The 27976-nt window shown below is 39.0% G+C and overlaps 1 protein-coding gene across 3 annotated transcripts in view; it reads left to right on the top strand.

Annotated features, from left to right (window-relative positions):
• The first annotated feature begins 11133 nt into the window (after positions 1–11133).
• The window catches only part of ZMYM5 (zinc finger MYM-type containing 5), a 33249-nt gene continuing 16406 nt past the window's right edge, over positions 11134–27976 (top strand). The window contains exons 1-4 of one of the 3 annotated variants that reach the window (XM_045443816.1): positions 11134–11295; positions 12363–12431; positions 20636–21158; positions 21394–21487. In XM_045443816.1, coding sequence (XP_045299772.1) covers positions 20646–21158; positions 21394–21487 — 607 coding nt within the window. In that variant the 5' untranslated portion in view covers positions 11134–11295; positions 12363–12431; positions 20636–20645. Of the gene's footprint in view, positions 11296–11463; positions 11570–11719; positions 12432–16388; positions 16446–20635; positions 21159–21393; positions 21488–27976 lie in introns of those variants that run through there. The other 2 variants (XM_045443818.1, XM_045443822.1) reach the window with 2 other exon arrangements.

Here is a 27976-nt window from a genome sequence, read left to right as displayed (position 1 = left end):
AAACAACAATGCAGAAATACAATTAATAAGAGAATATTATGAGGAATTATATGCCAATAAATTGGGCAATCTGGAAGAAATGGAAAGATTCCTAAAAACATGTAAACTACCAGACTTAAACAGGAAGAAACAGAAAACTTGATCAGACCCCTAATCAGGAAAGATATTGAATCAGTAATCAAAAATCTCCCAACAAAGTAATGTCCAGGGCAGATGGCTTTCCAGGGGGAATTCTACCAAACATTTAAAGAAGAGTTAAGACCTATTCTTTTGAAGCTGTTCCAAAAAATAGAAACGGAAGGAAAACTTCTAAACTCATTCTATGAGGCTAGCGTTACATTGATTCTAAAACCAGACAAAGATCCCACTAAAAAGGAGAACAACATACCAACTTCCCTGACAAACATGGATGCAAAAATTCTCAACAAGATGCTCACAAACCAGATCCAACAATACATGAAAAGAATTATTCACCATGATAAAGTGGGATTTACTCCTGGGATGCAGGGCTGGTTCAATATCTGCAAGTCAATCAATGTGATACATCACATTAATAAAAGAAAGGATAAGAATCACATGATCCTCTCAATAGATGCAGAAAAAGCATCTGACAAAATACAGCATCCTTTCTTGGTAAAAATCCTCAAGAAAGTAGGGATTGGGGCGCCTGGGTGGCGCAGTCAGTTAAGCGTCCGACTTCAGCCAGGTCACGATCTCGCGGTCCGTGAGTTCGAGCCCCGCGTCGGGCTCTGGGCTGATGGCTCAGAGCCTGGAGCCTGCTTCCGATTCTGTGTCTCCCTCTCTCTCTGCCCCTCCCCTGTTCATGCTCTGTCTCTCTCTGTCTCAAAAAAAAAAAAAAAAAAAAAAAAAAAAGAAAGTAGGGATAGAGGAACATACCTCAAGATCATAAAGGCTATATATGAAAGACCCACAGCTAACATCATCCTCAAAAAAAACTGAGAGCTTTCCCCCTAAGTTAGGAACACAATAGGGATGTCCACTCTTCACCACTGTTATTCAATATAGTGTTGGCAGTCCTAGCCTCAGCAATCAGACAACAGCAAGAAATAAAAGGCACAAATTGGCAAGGAGGAAGTCAAACTTTCACTCTTTGCAAACAAGATGATATTCTATGTGGAAAACCCGAAAGATTCCACCCAAAAACTGCTGGAATGGATACATGAATTCAGCAAAGTTGCAGGACATAAAATCAACACACAAAAATTGGTTGCATTTCTATACACCAATAATGAAGCAGCAGAAAGAAATATCAAGGAACCAATCCCATTTACAATTGCACCAAAAACCATAAAATACCTAAGAATAAACCTAACCAAAGAGGTGAAAAACTTATACACTGAAAACTAGACAAAGGTTATGAAAGAAATTGAAGAAGACACAACAAAATGGAAAAACCTTACATCCTCAAGGATTGGAAGAACACATATTATTAAAATGTCAATACTACCCAAAGCAATCTACATATTCAATGCAATCCCTATCAAAATAACACCAGCATTCTTCACAGAGCTAGAACAACAATCCTAAAATTTGTATGGAATCAGAAAAGACCCCAAATAACTAAAGCAATCCGGAAAAGAAAACCAAAGCTGGAGGCATCACAATTCCAGACTTCAAGCTGTATAACAAAGCTATAATCATTGAGGCAGTATTGGACTAGCACAAAAACAGACACTAGATCAATGGAACCCAGAAATGGACGCACAAACCTATGGCCAACTAATCTTTGACAAAGCAGGCAAGAATATCCAATGGAAAAAAGACCGTCTCTTCAGCAAGTGGTACTGGGAAAACCTGACAGTGACATGCAGAAAAATGAACCTGGACTACTTTCTTACACAACATACAAAAATAATCTCAAAATGGATGAAAGACCTAGACATAAGAGAGGAAGCCATCAAAATCCTAGAGGAGAAAACAGGCAACAACCTCTCTGACCTTGGCTGTGGTAACTTCTTTTTTTTTTTTAATACTGTACCATGTTTTATTAGGCATATTTGAACACTGATATGACATCATGGGTTTGCATCTATTTCTCATTTCAGCACAGCTTTCTTAACTGTGCTGCACCAAAGTGTTTCAAACCACAGTCATGCATGGTTCTCCAGAGTTCTCCAGCTATATAAACTGGGAGAAAAACTGAGTCACAATCTCTTGAGATGGAAAAAAGTGTGAAAGGAAATTTCATATCCAAAATGCAATAAAATTCAGTGAATGAAACTGATGCTAGACATTGTTTTTCTCTTTGAAACCTCCCCAAATAAGTTTTGCATTGCCAAAAAATATAAGTAAGATGGGAATTTTTCAACCATTGTTATACTAGTACAATAACATTTTATTTTATTTTATTTTATTTTATTTTATTTTATTTTATTTTATTTTATTTTATTTTATTTTGTTTTATTTTACATCCAAATTAGCATATAGTGCAACAATGATTTCAGGAGTAGATTCCTTAAGGCCCCTTACCCATTTAGCCCGTTCCCCCTCCCACAACCCCTCCAATAACCCTCTGTTTGTTCTCCATATTTAAGAGTCTCCTATGTTTTGTCCCCTCCCTGTTTTTATATTATTCTTGCTTCCCTTCCCTTATGTTCATCTGTTCTGTGTCTTAAAGTCCTCATATGAGTGAGGTCATATAATATTTGTCTTTCTCTGACTAATTTTGCTTAGCATAATACCCTCCAGTTCCATCATGTAGTTGCAAATGACAAGATTTCATTCTTTTTGATTCCCGAGTAATACTCCATTGTATATATATACCACATCTTCTTTATCCATTCATCCATCGATGGACATTTGGGTTCTTTTCATACTTTGGCTATTGTTGGTAGTGCTGCTATAAACATTGGGGTGTATGTGTTCCTTCTAAACAGCATACCTGTATCCCTTGGATAAATACCTAGTAGTGCGATTGCTGAGTCATAGAGTAGTTCTATTTTTAATTTTTTGAAGAACCTCCATACTGCTCTCCAGAGTGGCTGCACCAGTTTGCATTCCCACCAGCAGTGCAAAAAGAGATCCTCTTTCTCTTCATCCTTGCCAACATCTGTTGTTGCCTGAGTTGTTAATGTTAGCCATTCTGAGAGGGGTGAGGTTGTATCTCATTGTGGTTTTGATTTGTATTTCCCTGGGTGTTGAGTTTGATAAGTTCTTTATAGATTTTGGATACTAATCCTTTATCCGATATGTTATTTGCAAATATCTTCTCCCATTCCGTCGGTTGCCTTTTAGTTTTGCTGATTATTTCCTTTGCTGTGAAAAATCTTTTTATTTTGATGAGGTCCTAGTAGTTCATTTTTGCTTTTGTTTCCCTTGCCTTTGGAGACGTGGTGAATAAGAAGTTGCTGCGGCCAAGATCAAAGAGGTCTTTGCCTGCTTTCTCCTCTAGGATTTTGATGGCTTCCTGTCTTACATTTAGATCTTTCATCCATTTTGATTTTATTTTCGTGTCTGGTGTAAGAAAGTGGTCCAGGTTCATTCTTCTGCATGTCGCTGTCCAGTTTTCCCAGCACCACTTGCTGAAGAGACTGTCTTTATTCCATTGGATATTCTTGCCTGCTTTGTCAAAGATTAGTTGCCCATATGTTAGTGGGTCCATTTCTGGGTTCTCTATTCTGTTCCATTGATTTGAGTGTCTGTTTTTTTTTTTTTTTTTTTTTTTTGCCAAGCCACAGTAACTTCTTATTCAACACATCTCCAGAGGGAAGGGAAACAAAGGCAAAAATGAACTATTGGGACCTCATCAAGACAAAAAGTTTCTGCACAGTGAAGGAAACAATCAGCAAAACTAAAAGGCAATCAACAGAATTGGAGAAGATATTTGCAAATTTCATATTAGATAAGGGTTAGTATCCAAAATGTATAAAGAACTTATCAAACTCAACACCCAAAAATGAAAGAATCCAGTGAAGAAATGGGCAAAAGACATGAATAGACACTTCTCCAAAGATGACATCCAGATGGCCAACCGACACATGAGAAGAGCCTCAACATCACTCATCATCAGGGAAATACAAATCAAAACCACGAGATACCACCTCACCCCTCTCAGAATGGCTAAAATTAACAACTCAGTCAATAACAGATGTTGGCGAGGATGCAGAGAAAGAGGAATCCTTTTGCACTACTGGGGGGAATGGGAACTGGTGCAGCCCCTCTGGAAAACAGTAGAGGGTCCTCAAAAAATTAAAAATAGAACTATTTCATTTGCAACAATGTGGATGGAACTAGAATGTATTATGGTAAGCAAAATAAGTCAAAGACAAATATCATATGATTTCACTCATGTGAATTTTTAGAAACAAAACAGATGAACATAGGGGAAGGGAAGCAAAAGTAAGATAAAAACAGAGAGAGAGAGACAAACCATAAGAGACCTTTAAATATGGAGAAAAAAAAGGAGGGCTGCTGGCAGGGTGTCGGGTAGATGGGCTAAATGGTCGGGTAGATGGGCTAAATGGGCATTAAAGAGGGCACTTGTTGGAATGAGCACTGGGTGTTATCTGTAAGTGATGAATCACTGAATTCTATTCCTGAAATCATTATTGGTGCTATATGTTTACTAACTTGGATTTAAATTTAAAAAATAATTAAAAGGAAAAAAATAAAATAAAATATAAATTGTATGTGATTTTGCCTGTTTTGCCAATTCTTCTCTTCTGTTGTATCAGAGAAATATATATTTCTGCCAGTAGAAATATATATAAAATACGTTTTCCCCTGTAGTGATTACATTAACATGTTTCTAACTTTTTTCTTATCCCTTACCAATAGTGTCCTGAAAGTCCAAATTTCTACTAGGAGTAATCGGTGAAACATTTAAATAAGTAAGTAGAAAAGGTCAACAGAGAAAATGCAAATAAATAAAAAGGAAGATATTAATAAGGATAGTTCATAAATCAGCAAACTAAAGAAAAGATAAACGAAACAAGATTTTGGTGCCTGGAAGGGGGAGATGCTGTTATAAATTCCTAAAAATGTGCAAATGGCTTTGGAATTTGACTGTGTGAAGGCTGGAAGATTTTGAAGAGGAAAAATTTCCCGATAAATACATTTTAAGTTACAACTTCCCTTTATATTTGCTTCGGGTTTTCTCATATATTTTAACATTTTGTATTCTAAAAAAATTTTTTTTAAATGTTTATTTATTTTTGACAGAGAGAGAGACAGAGCATGAGCAGGGGAGGGGCAGAGAGAGAGGGAGACACAGAATCCGAAGCAGGCTCCAGGCTCTGAGCTGTCAGCACAGAGCCCAACATGGGGCTCAAACTCACAGATTGCGAGATCATGACCTGAGCTGAAGTCGGACGCTCAACCGACTAAAACACCCAGGCGCCCCTAACATTTTGTATTCTTACTACCATTTCATTCTTAAGCATTTCTTCATTTTCTTGATAATTTCCTTTTACCCCAATAGTATTTAATAATCATTTATTTAGTATTCAAATACCTAGGGCTTATTAATTTTGTTATTAATCCTAAATATTATTAGATTACGGTTGGAGAATATGGTATCTATGATATTGATTTTTAGAATTCATTAGGGATACTTTAGGGCCAAATCTGATCTATTGTTGTAAATATTTTTAATGTAAAAAATATCTATTTTCTCTTTGCTAATTCTTCATATACATATTAACTGGGTTAGTCAGATCCTTTTTTTTAATCTCATCATATTTTTTAATTTCCTCGATGTATCAGGTTTTGAGAGTGGGTATGTTAAAATCCTCAAATAATAACTGTTCATTGATTTATCTAAGTCTTACTTCATTTCCTTGTTTTCCTTTATAGCTATATTGTAGCTATATATTAGTTTTTAAGAGCTACCATAACAAATTGCTACAAACTTAGTGGCGTAAAACTACATAATTTTATTCTTTCTCAGTTCTAGAAGCCAGAATTCTGAAATCAAGCTGTCAGCAGGGCCATGCTCCCTCCAAAACTCTAGTTTTGGAATTCCCTCCAAATTTCAAGAAATATTTCTTGCCTCTTCCGGCTTCTGGTTTCTCAGGCATTCCTTATATTGTGCCAGCATAGCTCCAATCTTTGCTTCTGTCTTCACATGGACTTTTCCTTTGTGCGTTCTGTTTTAAGATCCTTAAGTATATGTACAAAGACCTCTTTTTCCAAATAAGATTACTTTTGCAGGTTCTGGATGAACATATCTTTTGGGGAGGGCAGCCTTCAAACAACTGAAAGTGCTATATTGAAGGTACATGTATGTATATGACAGTTGTACCTTCTTACTTGACTGTATATAATATGCCCATTATTTTACTTATATGTATATACATAACTATATAAAATGCATATACACAAATGTATACAATTATATACGTCTTATATCATGCCATGGAGGGGTAGGCAGCAGTGGGAATTTTTTGTTAGAAATTTTTTTTTTAATGTTTATTTATTTTTGAGACAGAGAGACAGAGCATGAACAGGGGAGGGTCAGAGAGAGCGGGAGACACAGAATCCGAAGCAGGCTCCAGGCTCTGAGCTGTCAGCACAGAGCCCGACGCGGGGCTTGAACTCATGGACCATGAGATCATGACCTGAGCCGAAGTCGGACGCCCAACCGACTGAGCCACCCAGGCGCCCCTTGTTAGAAAATTTTTAAAGTTTATTTATTTTGAGAGACAGAGAGCATGTGCAAGAAGGGGAAGGGCAGAAAGAGAGGGAGTGAGAGAGAATCCCAAGCAGGCTCCACAGTCAGCATGGAGCCCAACTCAGGGCTCAAACTCATGAACCATTAGATCATGGCCTGAGCTGAAATCAAGAGTTGGACACTTAGCTGACTGAGCCACCCAGGTGCCCAGCAGTGGGAGTTTTCAATTGGGAGTTGCAGTGTCTGTAGGGAATTTAAAGACAATGATAAAATCTAAGAATTAGTCTGCATTTTATTATCACTATGGTCAGGCAATTTTAAATAATATCAGTGGTAAAATATTCTTAAAATGATCTCTTTTGTTGGCCTCGGTACAAAATAATTACTGCAGGTACTGTTGAGTATTAATAATAAACATGTAAATTCAAATTAACATGTTTTTATTATTTTCATTTAACAAACATTGTATTTTACATACAGGTTAATTCAGAAAACTCCCAATACCACTATCACCCTATAATACACATCAACTTATTTATACATCTTTGTTTTAAGAGTGAGTTTATAATAATTCTAAACCTTTAAAGCTTGCTTCATGTGCAGTTCAGGTCTGCAACCCTTTGGGGAACTACATATTACTTCATTTAAACAACAGGTTATAAATAAGTGATAATAACACAGTCATTGTAAAAAAATAAACAGAATTTGCGTAACCTTAATTCTGTTATCATATGTGACCACTTGGGTCTTTTGTCTCTGTTTAATAACTGCTTAATAAGAACAACAAAGCAATGTTATTAAATATTGATCTTTTGACATACTGCTCATGGAAAGGCAAACATTGTAACTGAGAATATGTTCCCTAGAGCCAGATTGCCTGTTTGATCTTGACTTTGTCACCAGCTAGCTGTACGATCATGGGCAAGTTACTTAAACTCTCTCAGTCTCAGTTTCATCATCTTTTAAATGTGGGTAATATTGAAATATGGATTAATAAAAATACTTTAGAGTATTTCCTTGTGATTTAATGAATTATCACACATATTGCAGTTAGATTTACACCTATAACATTGTAAGAAATTGATAAATTTTAGCTTTTACTATTATTAATTCCCAAGTGGCTCAGTGGTACATCAAGAAAAAAATTCTCTGGGGTGCCTGGGTGGCTCAGTTGATTAAGAGACTAACTCTTGATTTCAACTCAGGTCATGATCTCATGGTTGGTGAGATTGAGCCCTGCATCCCTGCTTGGGATTTTCTCTTTCTTCTCTCTCTGCCCCTCCCCCACTCCCACTTGATGGTTGGCTCTCTCTCAAAATAAATAAACATTAGAAAAAAGAAAAAAATTCTTCATAACAATACTTTGATGAAACAAAAATATCTTTAATGTAAAATTAATGTATATTATTGTAATACAAAAGAAAAGATTTGGGGTGCCTGGGTGACTCAGTCAGTTAAGCTTTTGACTTTGGCTCAGGTCATGATCTCATTGTTCATGAGTTCAGGTCCCTCATCAGGCTGTCTGCTGTCAACACAGAGTCCACTTTGGAATCCTGTTTCCCTCTCTCTCTCTCTGTCCCTCCCTATCCCCTGTCCCCACTAGCTCTCTCTCTCAAAAATAGATAAACATTTGAAAAAAGAAGAAAAGATTTAATGCTTGGAATCAGTACATAAAACGAAGAAGCTTTGAGAAAATATACTTGAAACCAAAATTTACTCCTGGAAAGTGGCTTAGTATATAATTCTAAAATCATGATCAACAACAACAACAAAAAATCATGATCCAAGTATTTCATAGAATATTGGATCAAAACACTTGTGGGGTGAAGGATAGATGAGAAAAGTGACTGAGGGAATAAATGCTTATCCTGATAAACCACCACCAACAAAACAAAAATATATTTTAGGCAATAAAATAAGGAAGACTAGGAAAGAAGGAACAGATTGGAAGCTTAAGATGGCTGATTGGTTTTTCTGTCTTTTCCCCCACTCTCCCAATATTTAAGATGACTGCAGTGATTTACTATAGAACTTTATGTAATGGTGGAAATATTTCTTATCTATGCTGTCCAATATAGCAGCTACTAAGAATGAGAGAGTTTAAGTACCTAGCTAGCTGATGATAGTCAAAGGCAGGTGACCTGGCTCCAGAAAGTGTACTCTTAATCACAATGTCTCTCTGCCTTTCCATGGGCAGTCTTTAATTATCAAAAGATCCATAATAAACAGAATTGCCTTGTAGTTATTTTTCAGTGTCACAATTTTTTTTTATTTGGACCTTAGAACATCCTGCATTATTTAATTACAAAATAGCGAGTGAGGTGGAAGTGAGGATAGTCATGGGTTTGTAATTAGTAGCAGACAAATAAGAATTGGAATGCAACTCTTCTGTCCTTGGAAGCTCGATATAATTTATCATAGAGCCTCTTTGGTTTGCTCTTGTGGTCTGTATAGGAATCATTGTGTCTACCTTTAATAATGAAAAGTTATTCAGAAAATACTTTAAATGTATTGAGGTAAATATTATCACCAATGTCGACTTTTGTTCTAATTCAACATTCCTTGAAATCACGGCAGCATATCAAGGAAAGAATCTATGGACCTCTTACTCTTATCATTATAGAGAAACAAATGTTATCATTTTTTCATCTTTGAACAGTGTCAGTGCCAGAGAATTGTGAGCAAGATAATGCCTCCAGAAATACGTGACGTGTGACTACTGAATCTAGTATCTAACGTCTCTGACACAGACCTTACTTTAAATTGTCTATACAACTCTACCGTGTTAATCCAACGTACCTCTCTGGCTTGCCTTTACCACGTGCTTAAACAGGATAGGGATGGTTATAATTTGCACAGTTATTTAAATGTTTTGAATGTATTGAAATACATTTTGTTGCTTCATTTATTTCCAAACAATAATTGAGGAGTTAAAACATAAAAACCTTGGTGACATTAGGGATGTCCATGCAATCTAGCACTACATATAAAGACTCTCGTCCACCTATGACCATGCTTTTGCCTTCGATGATTTGTGTCTGTCACTCAATAGGCCTGTGTCTTTACCATATCCCAGAAAAAGTAATGAGGGGGTTCAATCGGTTTTTAAAATCCGTTTGTGTCATCGGTAATGGTTTTTTACCAACTTGTCAACACCGTCAGTTGTAATCCCACGAACAACCGCTAGGGTGAGACGAAAGAGGCCTCGCTTTCATCTTTACATGGAATCTTGGATGTCGCACGGCACCCTGACGTGCGCCGAAGACGTAGGTGTAGACGATGAACAAAAGAGAAGCCCCATCGTCGATGTGGCTTCTCCGGGCACACCCGCCCCGGGGCGCGCCGCAACGCTGCGCACCTTCGCTCGGCTCCCCGCAGCCAGGCCGGCCCCGGTTGGGCGAAGCGATGGAGCAGGCGGTGGAGTGGAGACCCCATCGACCGTTGAGGACCAGGCGATGGTGGAAGGCAGTGGGGAGGCCGGGTAGAGGCTGGGGGAGGGCACCCGAAAGAGGCCGCGGAGGAGGACGACGGCAGCGGCGAGGGACGCACCGAGGGGAGGCTCCGGCCCTGCCAACAGGCGGGAGCCCAGCTCCAGGGGAGCCCGCAGCTTCCTCCATCTTGGTTGATGGAGGCGGGGAGCGGCGTCTGGGTCCCTCCACCGTGGCGCCCGTCCCCCAGGGCCCCTCAGACGCAGACGCCGGCATCAGGGGCCGTCCCCCCGGCCGAATGGCGGAGCCCAGTTGGGGCTTCGCGGGAACAAGTTTCCCAGCCCCACGGGGTCTGGTTTTGAACTGGTCCCAAGTTCCCACAGCAGTCCCGACAAAATGGAGGACGTCGTCTCCTCCTGCAGCCATGACGGGAGGTGGGGGGACTATTCCCCACGGGGGTGAGGCGAGGGTGGAAGCGCTCCCAGTCCCCGCGGCACGTTCGGGAAGCCACTTCACCCGCTGCCCCGACCTCCCACTTTCAATCGCTCCCGCCCGTGCCCGGGCTCGCCCCTCTCGGGGGGCTTCAGGAACTGGACAGGGAGGGCGTTGGGGACATCGAGGCCGCGTCTCTCCTCGGGCAGGGTCGTTGGGAGCGGCTGCAGCAGCCTGGGCGCCCAGGCCCGAGCCAGGGCAGGCGGCCACGGCCTCAGATTCGCGGGCGGTCCCGGGCCCTGGAGGGCACCCCGGGCGCCCCGGGCCGGAGCCCGTGGCCGGTGCAGCGGGCGGCGAAACTCGGGCCGCCTGACCCTGACGGACCCGGGGGTGGGGGCGGGGTGGGAGGCGGGGGTAAGGAGGGGAGGGGACGCGGCCGAGGGCCGAGAGCGGGCGGAGGGGGGGAGTGGAACGGCGACGCCGGGGGGGTGTGGCCTGCGCCTGACGGACAGCCTTTCGGACCACCCCCCCGAGGGGGGTCCTGAAGGAAGGCAGATGTAGCCAATGGGCGTGCCCGGGGCGCCGCGGCCCGCCTTTCCGGCCAGCCAATGAGGGCGCGGAGGGCGGGGCCTCTCCGGGCTGGGCCGCACCGCCGCCTCCTCCGTCTCCTCCGCTCCTCCTCCTCACCAGCGCTAAACCCGGGACTGGACCGAGCGGAGTTGTGCGTGGGGCGGATGGCGGGGTGGGACTGGGGGTGGGTCAGGGGAGTGGGGGTTCGTTCCGCGGAGCCGCAGCCAGAACCGGGTGAGGCTTATCCCCGCTGTCTTTGCAGTCCAGATTCGCCGGTAGTAGGGGTGGCTGGGTGCAGCGCAGCCTCGGGAGGCGGAGGTGGAGGCGACTGGGGAGGCGGAGATGCGTGAGCCTCCCACCGACCCGGGATTAATACCCCGCGGCGCGGCCGCAGTTGCCGCTACCGCGTCGGGGCCTCGGGGTCTCCTCCGGGCTCCGCTCATGTCACAGGCGTCTTCGCGTGCGGCCCGAAGGGCTGCGAGAGTGAGGGCGAGGCCGGGAGGGCTGGGTGAGGCGGACGCCAGAGGCGGGGGTCGCTCGGGGGGCGGGGGTTGCCCGGGCCGGGGCGGTGGGAGGTCGCGGGGTATTTTTCCCTTTCTTTCTTGCGGGGGGGGGGGGGGCGGAGGAGGTAGAAAGGTGGGGGGAGGGGCGCCTCAGTTCTTTCTCCCGCTCTCGGGGCTGCGCTCCCACTGTGTCCGCGGTAGCCCGAGGTCCCCAAGGTTTTCGGGGCGAGGGTGCTGCCTCTTCCCCCACCGGGTCCCCTCCGTCCCTCTTCTGTTCCCTGGAGTTTCTCGTCTTGTCTAATTTGGGCGAGTTCTAATGGCGGACAGGGACTGCAAAGTCTCCGAGTCAGAGCAACTGCTTGGGGCAAATGTAGGAGATTTCACCCGGCGGTGACGTGAGCCGCTCCTTACCTCCGAACTGGTGTCCCGATTGACCGGGATAGCGCTGGGTGGGCAAATTTAGGAGGGAATACAACTCTCTTGCTGGCGTCGAGGGCACCTTTTGCCTTCCACCAACCCCGCCCTCCCCTTCCCTTAGAGCAGGCTTGTTCTCCACCTCCCATTCTGTAATTTGAGGAACGAGATTTAGCTACATCTAGTCGTTTAGATCCCTATAGTAGTTGTGTGTTTTTTTTAAACCTCGCTTCTCCACCGCTCTGGGTTGGGGGAGGGAAGAAGAGCACGGAAACTCCTTGACTTCTTACCCTTTGCTTCCTCCCTCTGGTGGTTAGGAGTTGGTGCTACGTCCAGATGGGCTGTAATTAAATAGTTTCGCAGCTCTCTCTCCTGTCATTCTAGGATCAGGAATCACCTTCAGGCCAGTCTGGTGGGGCTTTGGCAGATATTAAGGAAGAAGACATACCATTTGTGAGTAATTTTACCCTGCTTTTTAATTTAAATGCACTTAGTGCAATAGTTAGTCGATTTATCTTTCTGTTATCTTGATGGCAGAGAGCTAGTTGCTTAGATGGACCCTGTCCCCAGAGCCAAGTCAGGGTGATCCCTGGGAAAGCACTGGGAATGTATGCTGATACTTACACCACTGGATAGGATTTAAAGTAGGTTTCACTTTAAATGCTTTGAGTGTAACTTTTTTCCCCCACCTTCTCAGTGGATAAAAATATTTTTTTTTCTTTGCTGTTGGATTAAGAAAGAACGTAGGGGCACCTGGGTGGCTCAGTAATTGAGCCTCTGACTTTCGCTCAGGTCACGATCTGGTGGTTTGTGTGTTCAAGCCCTCCATCGGGTTTCCCCCCATCGGGTTTGCTGCTTGTCAGCCTGTCAGCACACAGCCTGCTTGGGATCCTCTGTCCCTCTCACTCTCTCTGTCCCTCCCCCACTGGTGCTCTCTCTCTCAAAAATAAACATTAAAAAAAGAAAGAAAAATACTCTGAATTTTCTGTTCTTTAAGGTTGATGAAGAGAGTATTTTTTGTATGTTTGTCTTACATCTGAGAAAGCTTTCTATTTAAGTGCCCTGATAGTCCTCCAGCCAGCATCACATCAGGAGGTACATAATCTAGTTGTCACACTACTTTTAGTTCTGAGATTGACCACGAATTGGTAGTGACAGCTGGATCTCTCCATTATGATGTTAATGTATTTTTCTTTGTACCAGGAAATAATCTATGTAATGTTTCATTTTGGTGCAATAAAATGCCCAATTCTCTGTCAGTTAATTGTTTTTTAACACCAATCCTTGCCTGAATCAGTAATTTTATTAGGAGTCTGAAGATGATGATTTTTTAATGTTTAGTTTTGAGAGAGAGAGAGTGTGTGCGTGCACGCGTGCGCAAACGGTAGAGGGACAGAAAAGGGGAGACAGGATCCCAAGTGGGCTCTGTGCTGACAGCAGAGAGCTTGACATGAGGCTCGAATTGGCGAACCCCAAGATCATGACCTGAGCCACCCAGTCGCCCCTGAAGATGATGACTATAAAAAAAGAATCACTGATTCCACATCTATTATCTGGGATTCAGTACAGTTTTAGGTCCTGCCTATTTTGTTCTTTAAAGCTGTTCCAACACCTTACAGTTGGCGATTGAAATGAAACTTGTGATTAGAATAACTCACATGGTAGTACTCCTGCCTTCTCTTTGGCCTTGTTCTCCTTACCAGTCTTGTCTTTGCACTTAATGCTATTATTCTTCACGGTACACCTTTTTAGTTAGTTAAATCGAGGACACTGTGTCAGGATGTAGACTGCTGTCTAGCTTTTAGGAATGGATATTGTTTTAATTCAGTAATTTTTCTATAATCCCTGCGTGGTGATATTTCACATTCCCTGGAGTTTTGTGAGGTGATGGGATGTAGGCACGGTTCTAGAGCTCTGCTGGGTATTCATAGAAAAAGGGAACCAGTGAGGGGTGAGTTTGACAGGGTAACAAGTCACTGACTCAGTTATTATCACTTAGAAAAGCCATTTTTCTCAGAGTATTCCTAGGTATTTGCAGCATGATGTAGTATAAAGAACTAGGGTTTAGTGCCAGCCAGATTGGAGTTAAAATTGCTGCTATCTTGGGGTGCCTGGCAGGCTCAGTCAGTGAAGCATATTTGACTCTTGATCTCAGGGTCATGAGTTCAAGCCCCATGTTGCTTATAGAAATTACTTAAAAAGTGGGGTGCCTGGCACTTGTGCCCCAATGTTTATAGCAGCAGTCTCAACAATAGCCAAATTGTGGAAAGAGCCTAAATGTCCATCAACTGATGAATGGATAAAGAAATTGTGGTTTATATACACAATGGAGTACTACATGGCGATGAGAAAGAATGAAATATGGCCCTTTGTAGCAACATTAATATAACTGGAGAGTGTGATGCTAAGTGAAATAAGTCATACAGAGAAAGACAGATACCATATGTTTTCACTCTTACGTGGATCCTGAGAAACTTAACAGAAACCCATGGGGGAGGGGAAGGAAAAAAAAAAAAAAAGAGGTTAGAGTGGGAGAGAGCCAAAGCATAAGAGACTCTTAAAAACTGAGAACAAACTGAGGGTTGATGGGGGGTGGGAGGGAGGGGAGGGTAGGTGATGGGTATTGAAGAGGGCATCTTTTGGGATGAGCACTGGGTGTTGTATGGAAACCAATTTGACAATAAATTTCATATATTAAAAAAAAAAAAAGTGGGGTGCCTGGGTGGCTCAGTCAGTTGAGCGCCTGACTTCAGCTCAGGTCATGCATGATCTCACGGTTCATGAGTTCGAGTCCCACGTTGGCCTCTGTGCTGACAGCTCAGAGCCTGGATCCTGCTTTTGATTCTGTGTCTCCCTCTCTCTCTGCCCCTCCTATGCTCACGCTCTGTCTCAAAAATAAATAAACATGAAAAAAAAATTTTTAAAGAGAATACTTAAAAAGTAAATAAAATTTAAAAACATTAACAACAAATTTCTGCTATCTTACATATTTGGAAAGTGCAAACTAAATAAGGGTAAATAAATGAACATTTATTATGGGCATTTTATAAATGAGTAAATTATGTATATCTTCCCAAGATTGCTGTTAAGATTTAATTGACTATAAAAATAGGTAAAGTGCCTGGTCCATAAGTTTTGGGACACACACATATACACATACATACTGTTAATGGTAACTGTAATTCTTATCCTCTAGGTTTTTGTGTTTTTGTTTTTTTTTATTACGTGAGATTTCCTCAGGATTATCTTTCAACTTAAAACTAAGTTTTCCCTTACTTTTGTTTTATTTTTAAAATATTTATTTATTTTTGAGAGAGAGCGCACGTGCGCACATGCTAATGGCGCAGAGCTCCACGTGGGGCTTGAACTCATGAACCATAAGATCATGACCTGAGCTGAAGTCAGATGTTTAACTGACTGAGCCACCCAAGCTTCCCATAAGTTTTTCCTTTCTGCTAAGCTTTTAATATCTGGAGGTTCTTTATTATGTTAGAAATGTTAATTTGGGGGGTACCTGTTGGCTTAGTTGGTAGCGTATGCAACTGTTGATCTAGAGGCTGTAAGTTCAAGCCCCACGTTAGACATAGAAACCACAAAAAAAAGTTAATTTTCTATGATCTTTACTCATCACCCAGATAGAGTACTGATAATTTTGTAGTTTTTCATTTTACGTTTGTTTTTCCTGCATTTATCTATCGTTCTTTTTTTTTCTCTTTTAACTATTCCTATTAGAAGCTTTCCTCAGATATTTCATATTCTTGACTGGTCTACTTGTGATTAAGAATTCGGAACTAGAAAGCAAATCAGAAAAGTGTGGTTGGGCTTTCAATTTGGGAACTTCACTGTAGAATGGTTCTTTTGGCCAATTGATGGAGAATCTCTAGAGTCATTATCTTTAGGTCTTTTCCTGTTTTTGTTGGTTCCTAATTTCATAGAGAAGAGTGTTTCTGACGCACCTGTGTGGGTCAGTCGGTTTAGCGTCTGACTTCAGCTGAGGTCGTCATGAGTTTGAGCCCCGCATCAGGCTCTGCTGTCAGCACATAGCCTGCCTCGGATCCTCTGTCCTCCTCTCTCTCTGCCCTTCCCCTGCTTGTGCTCTTCTCTCAAAAGAAATAAACTTAAAACAATTTTTGTTTTTATTTATTTATTTATTTATTTATTTATTTATTTATTTATTTATTTTTCAACGTTTATTTATTTTGGGGACAGAGAGAGACAGAGCATGAACGGGGGAGGGGCAGAGAGAGAGGGAGACACAGAATCGGAAACAGGCTCCAGGCTCTGAGCCATCAGCCCAGAGCCTGACGCGGGGCTCGAACTCACGGACCGCGAGATCGTGACCTGGCTGAAGTCCCACGCTCAACCGACTGCGCCACCCAGGCGCCCCCAATTTTTGTTTTTAAAACATAGGCGAGTGTTCCTGAGAAAGAAGTCTTCCAGGGAAGAGTCAGGTCCTGAAAGATAAAGGTCTGGACGCCACCTCTGTGGGAATCAAGTGGGAGGAAACATGTCGTATGCATGATATTGAACCATTCATCCATGCTTGGTGAACCCCGGACAAAAATCTTCTGTTCTATCCAAAGAATAAAAGTCTAGAACCTTGTGCCAGGGAAGGGAAGAACCTGTTCTCATCAACATGGAGGGAGACAATAGTTCTAGGATCTCCCAACCTCATTTTAGCTCCCCATCCCCTGTTCCAGAGGTATCTGCACCTCCTGGTTTCTGAGCCTTTTGAAGATTCTACGGCATAATCAGGAAGTTTCTCTTCGCTTGTTCCATCACTATTTTAGTTTGGCTGTCTCAGATCCACCGAGGTAGTTACTCATCCATTTGCTCTTCGGCTTACAAAATCTTGTTGCTTTTTTTCTTGTTCTTCCTTTCCTTGTGTGTAGGAACCTTACCATTGTTTATGGCGGTTTTAGAAAGGAGTGAAGTTAGTTGTGTGTGATTAATCTACCGACTGAATCCCTACCAGGCTATTGATTTCTAGATAGTAATTTTGTACTTGGACACTTTACTAAATTCTCTTGCTATTTGTTGTAGTTGTTCATTTGAGTCTTCTTTATCCTATCTGATTACATTTTTATACCTCCAGAATCATAGCACACCTTTATTTTGTTTCTGATCTCAAATGGGAATGCTTATAGCAGATACTCACTAAACATGAGTTGGCTTTCGAGTTGAGATTCTTTTTATGTAAATATATAAATATTTTTATAGTAAGACCTGTTCTGTGACAATATAAGTCCACAAAGATGCAGTAGGACATGTTCTAGGACTAATTAATGATTAACAACGGTTTTTGTGGGGCGCCTGGGTGGCTTGGTCGGTTGAGCATCCAACTTTGACTCAGGTCATGATCTTGTGGTTCACAAGTTCGAGCCCCACGTCAGGCTCTGTATGACAGCTCAGAGCCTGGATCCTGCTTCAGATTCTGTCTCCCTCTCTCTTTGCCCCTCCTATTCTCATGCTCTGTCTCTCTCTCTCTCAAAAATAAACAAACATTAAAAAAAAATTCTTAACCGTTTTTGTAACCTACGTCCTAATTATCTTTTATAGAGCCTACAGAATATAGATGGCCAAAAAAATGAACCTTTGAAACCATAATTTTTTTTATGGTGTGATTTTTCTCCCTAAGATTTTATTTTTAAGTAATTTCTATACCCACCATGGGGCTCAGACTCACAGCCTTGAGATCAAGAGTCGCATGCTCTAGTGACAGCTAGCTAAGCACCCCAATAATTAATTATTTTTAAATACTTTACTGTTGATTTTAATTTTTGTAGATTCATATATGTGATTCACATATATAAGATTCACATTCTTATATGTGCTAATCTTGTCATATTAACATCTCAACGTTTCTATTTTAGCTTTAAACCACTGACAGATTCTTTGTAATAATGTAAATTTTGTGTAATTGTATGTAAACATTGAAAATTGAATGGCTATTAAATCACTCAACTGATAAGAATATAACAAAAACTTTTGCAACTTTTAAAAAGCATAAAAACTGACCATGTATGCTTAAAAATGGTTAAAATGGCAAGTTTTACTTATATATATTTTGCCACAAATTTTTAATTTCCTTCAGGAAATAAAAACAACTGAGATGTCACTAAAGGTAAATACAAAAGGGCAAAACACTCTTTTCTTTGTTTTAATAAGTCTTATCTTTACCCCTAATTAAATACCCTGTTAATTTTACAAAGTTGTTACCAATTACCTAGAGATAGTCTGCATTTAACATTCTTATTTGGTCTGCAGCCTAACTTTTTTGCATGGTGGTGTTATAATCTTTTATCAAATTTCTCTGTGCAGATTTTCCTTTCCTTTTCCATTACTTGAGATTATATTAATTTTCATTGTATCAAAATGAAAATATGTTAAACATTGGTTATCAGTTGTAGATGATTACGATACCAAAGGAGACTAGCTAAATGTTTAAGATTAGACACTTGTTGAAATCCCAGGATGTAAGCAAAGTATTTGCCTGAATACCTTCTCATAGGAGAGGGATTTAACTTTTTTTACTTTCTTTAATATGATCCAAGCAGACACCAGGGACTTACATGTCCAGTTACCTGAATAAAAACCTTGGAATTGTATATTATCCCCATTTACAGTTTATAGTTTAGAAAACTTAATTAATGAGGTGAAGTAATTTGCTCAGTGCCGTACAACTAATCGCTAAAGTGTAACTTTTTCTGTTTTTGGATATTATAGAAGTAGTCAAAACTTTTCTGTAGTCTTCTGTTTCTGAAATTAAAGTATTTGGTCAAATTATATGCACAGTGAGTTTTAGCAGTAGTTTAACTTTTTTATAATCTGTGATTTGAGAGTAGATGAATACTTAAATCTTTTTTCAGAGATGGAGGACTGCAGTGAGCAAAGCATGAAGAATGGTCTTTCTTTTATTTTCTTTGAAAAGATTAAGACATGTCACCAGAGGATACTGTGGCGTCAGCAATAGCCCTTTTCCAGAAGTTGTTCTCTGTTGTAGGTTTATTCAAATATAGATAGAAAGGACTAAGAGAATTCATGTATAACAGCTCTTATATGTCATAATTCAGTTTAGGCTAAATTATTGCCTCTTTCCTTTGAAAATCAACCATGTAACCAGTTTACTGGATGAATGTTAATCATGATCCCAACTTTTGTGGTTTTTATAACCCTTTTAAAGTGGTCTCTTAGATTTGTTATCTTTTCTTTAAAATAGACTTTCTGAATGTTCATTTTGTTTTAATAAATTCATCTTAATAAAAGATAAGTAATTTCTAAAAATTGTTTTATACATTAATTGCATATAATATACTGGCTATGAAATCGATTCTAGAGTCAGATTTCTTAGATTTCAATCCTAACTCTATCCTTTGGACATTTGAACAGGCTATGCTGATTACGTATCTTCTGAGTCTTCATTTCCTAATGGGTAAAATGGGAAAAATTTCACTTCACTTTTATAAGCATTAACTGAGTTAATATTTAAAGATATAACACATACTAAGAATAAACTTTACTTATTGCATGACTTTATTATCAATTAAAATTAGTTGGGAAAATTTTTGAATAGAAATGTTATGTAGCATATTTTAGTATGAGTTGTTTAAAATGGAATAAAGACTGCCATATGAAATGAGTTTTCTTAATAATTTAATACCCATACAGTTCCCACGTTCTTTATTCTTGAAATTCTAAGAACATTGAGGTTGTCATATATAAACTTACCTCAGGTTTTCATTTATCATTTCTATGTACTTACAAATATTCCAGTTATACTTAGCTTTTCCTTGTCTTTCAGATAGAGGTGATTTTTTTACTCATAATCAGTTTCATTACCACCTGTGCACATATCTCCTGTCTACTTTTAAGATCCTTGCTTCATCGGTTATTTACTTTTCCAGATTCTTCAATTATGTCTGTCTGCTGGATCCTTTCCTTTGTCATACCCTAGTGCAGAGCAGGTTCACAGAAGTATTTGTTGAATATAAATGAATGCTAAGAATTTGAGGCCTAGAGTTAGGGCCTGGGGTTTAAGTTCTACTCAGTCTTACCTAGAACAATTTAGTTGGTTTTCCTTTCCTGATTTGTAAAGTAGATTAAGTTATACCTATATTATGGAGCTGTTTTCAGAATTTTACATGAAAAACCCATAGCATAATGTCTGGCAATTTCTGGACAAGGATAAGGAAGATTTAATCAAAGTTACGTTAGAAGCGGAGAATTTGAAAAACAGTGACAAAGACCCTAGAGCAATAAGGATTAGATGATAGTCACTTATTTTAGTAGACAAAAGTATAGTATAGTGATTGTATTTGGATCCTGGGTGATTGGTATTTGATAGAATGATTCTGTTACTACTTGCTATTTCAAAAGAAGACTTAGATTTTTTTTCATTGTAAAGGGTAAGTTAAATTGAGTACTATGAGTGCATTTTTTAAGGACTACTACAAATTGGATGATTAATTTCCATCAAACTCTGAGGTAGGCATTAAATGGTTAATGAGAGAGGAAAAACAAAATGAGTAACAATATTTTCCCTGAGGGTTGGATAAAACTCACCAGAATTTAAAATTTCATTTGTGCTATTTCATTGCAATAAAACACAATGATCATAATATACTAGAACTTTTGTTATTTACTTTCCTCTGTTACAGGTTCTTTGGCATGGATAAATGTTCAGTGAGAGGATTAGACTTGGCTGAACAGACTCCTGTTTTATTAAAGAGTAAAGCCATGGCAGCTAGCCTCATGGATGTTGGAAATTCATTTGGTGGCCCAACTAGTTCTTTAGTTAATAGATCTAGAAACTCATCAGTGGAAGATGATGATGATGATGATGATGATGATGATGATGATGATGATGTTGTATTTATTGAATCTATACAACCTCCTTCAACTTCTGCTCCAACAGTAACTGATCAAAGAAATTTTGTATTTGCTTCATCAAGAAATGAAAGTCTACAAGGAAATTATTCCATAATTCTTCCTTCCTCAAGAGATTCAGCTTCTCAGAAGGGGAATATAAGTGAGACAATTATTATCGATGATGAAGAGGACATAGAAACAAATGGAGAAGACAAGAAAAATTCTTCCAATTATATTGAATGGGGACTTCCTGGAACTAAAAATAGAACCAAAGATTTGGATTTCTCCACTTCCAGTCTTTCAAGAAGTAAGGTAAATGCAGGAATGGGTAATAATGTTATCACTACAGAATCGACTCTGAAATTCCTATTGCTAATGTTACAACCTTAGAAAAGGTATAAGCTCTGAATGCTGGGCGAGATATGAACTTAATGATTACACGTATAACATCACTGTAGAATACCAACTTGGGAGATGTCGCTAAAGGACTTCAGTCAAGTAATTTGGTGTTAATATACAAACATACGCCCCATCTTTGACTTCACAGACCAAGACTGCAGTAGGACCTTTTAATCCTGGTAGAATGAATGTGGCAGGAGGTGAATTTCAGAATGGAGGATTTACAACTCATCATAGTCCTGGTAAGCAGTAAGTGATTTTATTGATCTCCTATACATGAAATACTTTTTTTTCTTGACTTTCATATTAAGATAGAATATTTTACTTGCAATCTACTTGGTCCCTGATTTTTCAGAAATTAAATCTGTTTTACCCACTGCGATTTACATCTGAAGTGTTTTAATTGAAAACCTCCATAATTACTACAACCACCTACCTAGTTTCTTTTTTTTTTTTTTTTTTAATTTTTTTTCAACGTTTATTTATTTTTGGGACAGAGAGAGACAGAGCATGAACGGGGGAGGGTCAGAGAGAGAGGGAGACACAGAATCAGAAACAGGCTCCAGGCTCTGAGCCATCAGCCCAGAGCCCGATGCGGGGCTCGAACTCACGGACCGCGAGATCGTGACCTGGCTGAAGTCGGACGCTTAACCGACTGCGCCACCCAGGCGCCCCTTAACATTCATTTTTGAGAGAGACAGACTGAGCATGAGCGGGGGAGGGGCAGAGAGAGAGGGAGACACAGAATCCAAAGCTGGCTCCAGGCTCTGAGCTGTCAGCACAGAGCCTGACGTGGGGCCTGAACCCATGAACCACGAGATCATGACCTGAGCCGAAGTCACCCGCTTAACTGACTGAGCCATCCACGTGCCCCTAGTTTCAAATCATAGAATAAAAAAATGGATAGTGAATTGAAGAAATAAAGTAATATGTAATAATTTAATTTTATTTAACTTGTAATAACATAACCTGAAATTTCAATTTTTGCATTTCAAATGTTTACTTTTGGACTGCTTGTCTCTTTATTTTTGTTTTTTAATCAGCATATTATTAGTTCCTTTACTTTAAAAGTTATTTTAAAAACCCTATTTAGTTTTTTAATTTTTTTGTCTATTTATTTTTGAGAGGGAGCAGGTGAGCATGTGGGAGAAGGGTGGGGCAGGGGGCGGGCAGAGAGAATCTTAAGCAGGCTCCACAATCAGCACAAAGCCCAGTGCAGGGCTCATACCCATGACCCTGAGATCATGACCTGAGTTGAAATCAGGAGTTGGACACTCCACAGAGCCACCGAGGCACGCATAGAGGCCTACATTTTTAAAGCTTATATGGACAGTCTTTTTCTGATAAAGTTAAAATATAATGAAAATTATTTAAAACTTAGCAGATCTTTTTGGCAGCTTTGTCATGATTTAGTGTGGTGTTTGTTTGAGAGTTAAAATTTTTGTTTTGGTATTGGTTTTTGGTCATTTTAGTGCTTTAAGCTATTGACCAACTTAGAAGTTTAGGAAAGGACTGAAAAGGAACTAGATTTAAGAGCCTCATTTACTGCTTTTAATGGAATGCCAGAATTTTTTTTCTTTTTTTAAATTAATCTTTTTCTCTGGTTATGAGAATACTACATGATTACTACAGAATATTTGTAAGAAATTATGGCTAGAAATAAAGTATCTTTCACCTTATCCTACCAACTAGCAAGGACTACTGCTAAAATTTTGTTTTCAGTCTTTTGCCTCCATGGTTTTAAAAAATATAATTTAGAGCACATTATATATAATTTTGTGTTTCTGTTGGTTTACTTAATCTAAATTTTCACATCATTTTAAAAATAGAATTTTCCATGTGTATAAGATTTTTGTCTGAGATAACACATTCCTCTACCTTTTTATTAGCATTTGTATAGTATCCCATTTTTTACTGTTGAAACTGTCCACTAAATTTCTTTGTCTACATTGTTTATTATTTCTACAGGACAGTTCTCAAACATTTTGGGCTCAGTTTCACTCTCAAAAATAATCGGGGACCCCCAAGATTTTTTAATTTATATCAATTATGTTATTAGAAATTAAAGTGTAAGACATTTTCTTAAGTATTTAACAATAATTACATATTATATGACAAAATATAATTTTTAATGAAAACTATTTTCAAAATTTAGTGAACAGTGCCATTTTTTCACATTTCTGCAAATCTCTTTAAAGTCTGGCTTAATAGAAGATAGTGAAGTGTATGGTATATCCTCACATCTATCTATTTCTACATTGAATCTGTTGCAGTATCTTGTTTTGTTTGAAGTATAAAAAAAATCTGGCCTCACATAGGTATTTGGTTGTAGGAGGGAGTACTGTTTTAGTGATCTTTTTAGAGAATTATGGATAGTTACGGGTTAAAATTTTTTTTTTTTATTCAACGTTTATTTTATTTTTGGGACAGAGAGAGACAGAGCATGAACGGGGGAGGGGCAGAGAGAGAGGGAGACACAGAATTGGAAACAGGCTCCAGGCTCTGAGCCATCAGCCCAGAGACTGACGCGGGGCTCGAACTCACGGACCGCAAGATCGTGACCTGGCTGAAGTCGGACGCTTAACCGACTGCGCCACCCAGGCGTCCCTAGTTACGGGTTTTTTGATAACAGTCCCAAAACTTGATAAGTGGCAGTTTCTTACAGGTTCTTAACAATGTGGAATCTGAAATCATATAACGAAGTTTTCATACTTACTACATTAAGATTCATTGATCTGTGGATGGATCTTTTACCTTTGTATGATTCGGTTACATTGTGCTTTGGTCAAATAAAAAATATATATATTTTGAAAATATCCATTCATTGAACTTCTAGATGTTGATGTGTTATTTTAAATGTTGACACTTTAGAAAGCTGTCAAGATGACAGTGGTGGACACAGGTTTTCAAAGATGTTGATTTTCACTTGAAAGCTCAAATTTTCTCTTAGCAACAAATACTGTCATTTTTCTTGAAGTGAATTTTTCTTGATTTGTTTTCAAGAAAATGTCAGTAATCAGTTTGTTATTCTTTTAAGTAAAAATGGTATTTTGTGAAAAAAGCCTAGTTTAGCTTGCAATGTAACTATTTTATAAGTGCTTTTCCACTTTGCCTTCAGACAACCATTGTATTTTGGTATGAAACAGAAGTGTTTTAGGCATGCTTCCCTGTTCATCACACAGAATATTAAGATGTAGTCAAAGGCTGAAATCTAGTAAAATCGATACCAATTTTTATTATTTCATCGTGGACCTCTGTTTAATAAATAATAACACTGGCCTTTGTCCTTAGGTCTTAGGACAGAGACTAAGTCCTTGGAATTTCCCAAGTATTGGGATTGTCTTTTCTATTTACGAGCCCTTTGGATCACATCTGAATTTGTTTGGGCTAAGACTTTGATCAGAGGAAGGCTGAGAGAGGGTCATCAGAAAGACCCATCATGTAATTAGAGTGTTGGAGGTTTTAGCCAGTCCAGCCTCAAGGGAGGAGAGGAAGGCTAGAGATTGAGTTCAGTCACATGCAGTGAATAAGTCTGTCAGTCATACCTATGCAATGAAACACCAATAAAAGCTAGACACTGAAACTCAATGCAGCTTCCTGGTTGTTGAGCTTATCAATGTGCTAGGTAGGTAACACACCTGATTCCAGAGAGAGTAGGCACAGAAGCTCTGCATTTGGGACCTTCCAAACTTTACCCTTCTTTATCTCATTTGATTGGTCCTGATTTGTATCCTTTATATTAAAACTGTGATTGTGGGGCACCTGGGTGGCTTAATCCGTTAAGCCTCTGACTCTGGATTTCAGCCTAGGTCATGATCTCACTGTTTGTGGGTTCGAGCCCTGCATTGGGCTCTACACTGACAGCACAGAGCCTGCCTGGGATTCTCTCTCTCTCTCTCTCTCTCTCTCTCTCTCTCTTTCTCTTTCTCTCTCTCTTTCTCAAAAATAAATAAAACTTGGGGGGAAAAAAACTGTGATTGTTAAGTATAGAGCTCCTCTGAGTTCTATGAGTCATTCTAGCAAATTATCAAACCCGAGAGGATAAATAAATCGGGAACCTCCTTGATTTATAGCCAGTTGGGCAGAAGTATGGGTGGCATCTGAAATGACTGGCAATCTTGTTGGGGGCTATGCCATTTAAACCTTTGGGGTTTGATGCTAACTCCTGGTTAGTATTAGAATTGTATTGACCATTTGGTGTTGGAATAACAACCATAAATAAGTGAAGGTGATACTTTTTCTTTTCTCAGATATATGGTAGTGAAGAAATACAGTTCAGTTCCACTGCCAGCAGTTATACCCATCGCTGCTTTTGTTACCATTATTGTAAATGCCAACAGTGAAAAATGCAAATAATCTTAGTATTATTATGGAAATAGTTTGGCCTCACAGATCCCCTATTATTTCTTTTTCTAATACAGTGTTGAATAGAAATGGTGAGAGTATAGAGCCTTGCTTTGTTCTTGACCTGGGGTTAGGGTAGAGGGGCATTTGACATTTCATCATTATTAGTTCTTGTCAGATATAATTATCTTTTTTATGTTTATATAATCATTTGTTATTTGAAGTTGTTTCTAGTCTTTGCAATTGTAAACAGGTTTTTCATGAATATCTCTGTAAGTTGACACACTTCTTTAGAAAAGTTTCTGTAGGTGGAATTGTTAAGTCAAAGTGTCAACATATTTTTATTTTTCATTTAGTTTAATAATTTTAGTTGGGTTTTTTTGAGAGAGAAAGAGAGCACATGAATGGGGGAGGGGCCAAAGTGGGAGAGAGAATCTTAAGCAGGCTCCTTTCCCAGCGTGGAGCCCACAACCTCAGATTATCACCTGAGCTGAAGTCAAGTGTCAGACGATTAACTGACTGAGCCACCCAGGTGCCTCCTCATCAATGTATTTTTAAAGGTTTTGATGCTTAATGCAAAATTGCCCCCACCAAAAAATGGTATTACTTTCCTTACAGCGTAAATTTTTTCTCCATATTGTAAGCTCGGGGGTAGGAGTGTTAAAGTTTGCTGAACTGATCATTAAAAGGTGGTATCATCTTAATTTACACATCATTGAATTTTAAAAAATATATTTGCATACTTTTTATGAATTTATGTTTGCATCTATTTATTATTATGTACATCTTTTGTTTATTGAATAAGAATTAAACCTGAGAAATCATATCATGAAAACTTGTGATCTCTTTGATGAAACAATTGAAGATGCTGAAGACTTGAAATAATGTCCATTGAAAATCATCCTTTTGGATCTGTGTATTTCTTTTACTTACATTTTATTTTAGAATTATTTATTAAATTTTAAATAGCTATTTGTGTAAGCATGAATTCCATCTTATGTATATATAAGCTCTTAAGTGCAGTTAAAACCAGAAACCTTGCCATGTATTTTTTTATGTTTCAACCTTGGCCATTTTTCACCTTCTGAATAAGTTTAAGTTGTGTATTTATTGGTAAATGTGGATAAGTAAGATGCTTTTCAACTTAAAAGCATAGCAGACTGATAATATAAAAAGCATCCTGTAGTTAGATGCTATACCATCATTCCACTGAAATTGTGGCTGTAATTGAGACTTGCAAATGTTATTTGGAAGTGGTTTTGATTACTCTTGGCTTGCCATCCCTTTATCTCACTAATTCAAAGTGTATTTTACATTTTTATATTTTCTTATCATTTAAAGTATCAGTGATTTTAAAATACAACAAAGAAAACATTACATGGCTCAATTGACACTCATTCATCTAAATGGAGATGTTCTTAACTACATATGTTTAAACTGTTTATGATATATAACAACAAATTTCTATTGTTTATGAAGGGTGGATGAATTTACAGTGTTCCTGAGGTCTCTAAAATTCTGTTTTTGGGGACAAAAGTGACAGAACTATATCCTTTAAATAATAACAGTGTAGAATTCTAAAAAGAATGTTTACCAAGTTGTCAAGTGAAGAGTGATGTTTGAAGCTGGGGCTTCTGGATGGCTCAGTTGTTGGAGTGTACAACTCTTGACCTAGGGGTTGTGAGTTCAAACCCCACATTGGGTGTAGACATTACTTTAAAAAAAATAATAAATTAAAAAAATTTGTAAATGTTTGAAGCTTTCTTAAGTGTTAAGTCAACTGTGAAAAGGACAGTCTTTTTGTCATTGTTGCTATTTTTCCCTCTTTAACTTGAATATAGCAAGCATAGTAATAGTTGTGTAATTTTAGTATTGGCCCTAGGTTTTGTTTTTGCTTTTGCTTGCTATTAGCATTAGTAAAACTAATTTCTACCGGACTTCTAGAAGAAGATGGCACCAATTACATTATTATTATAATTTTTGTTACTTAGAGCTTCTCCAGAGTGTCTTATTTTAGTTTATCTGTGCGTTCTACGTCTAAAAATTGAAGGATTTCCAAAAAAGGAAAAAGAAAAAAAATAAGAGCAAGATGAAGATTTTTGGAGTTGAGTTACATAAAAATCCAGGGCTTATAGGTTCAAATTTCATCATACAAAATTATGGCTTTGCATAAAGTACACATAAAATTTTGCATTTCATCTTATAAAAATAAGATTGTTGTCCATTGACTGGACCTTTGAATCATTTAATCCTTACATTAACTTTTAGTGTTGACTCTATTTCAGTGAAAGTTATATATTCATCACCTATCTTTATATAAACAGCAAAAATCTCATCACAGAAAATACCTATAATGTAGAAATTGCTCTTGCATCTGTTTTATTTTT

The sequence above is a fragment of the Leopardus geoffroyi genome, chromosome A1 (assembly GCF_018350155.1).
Source record: "Leopardus geoffroyi isolate Oge1 chromosome A1, O.geoffroyi_Oge1_pat1.0, whole genome shotgun sequence".
Taxonomy (NCBI): Eukaryota; Metazoa; Chordata; class Mammalia; order Carnivora; family Felidae; genus Leopardus; species Leopardus geoffroyi.
Note: the sequence above shows the minus strand (reverse complement) of the source record. Positions and strands in the feature narration are given on the sequence as shown.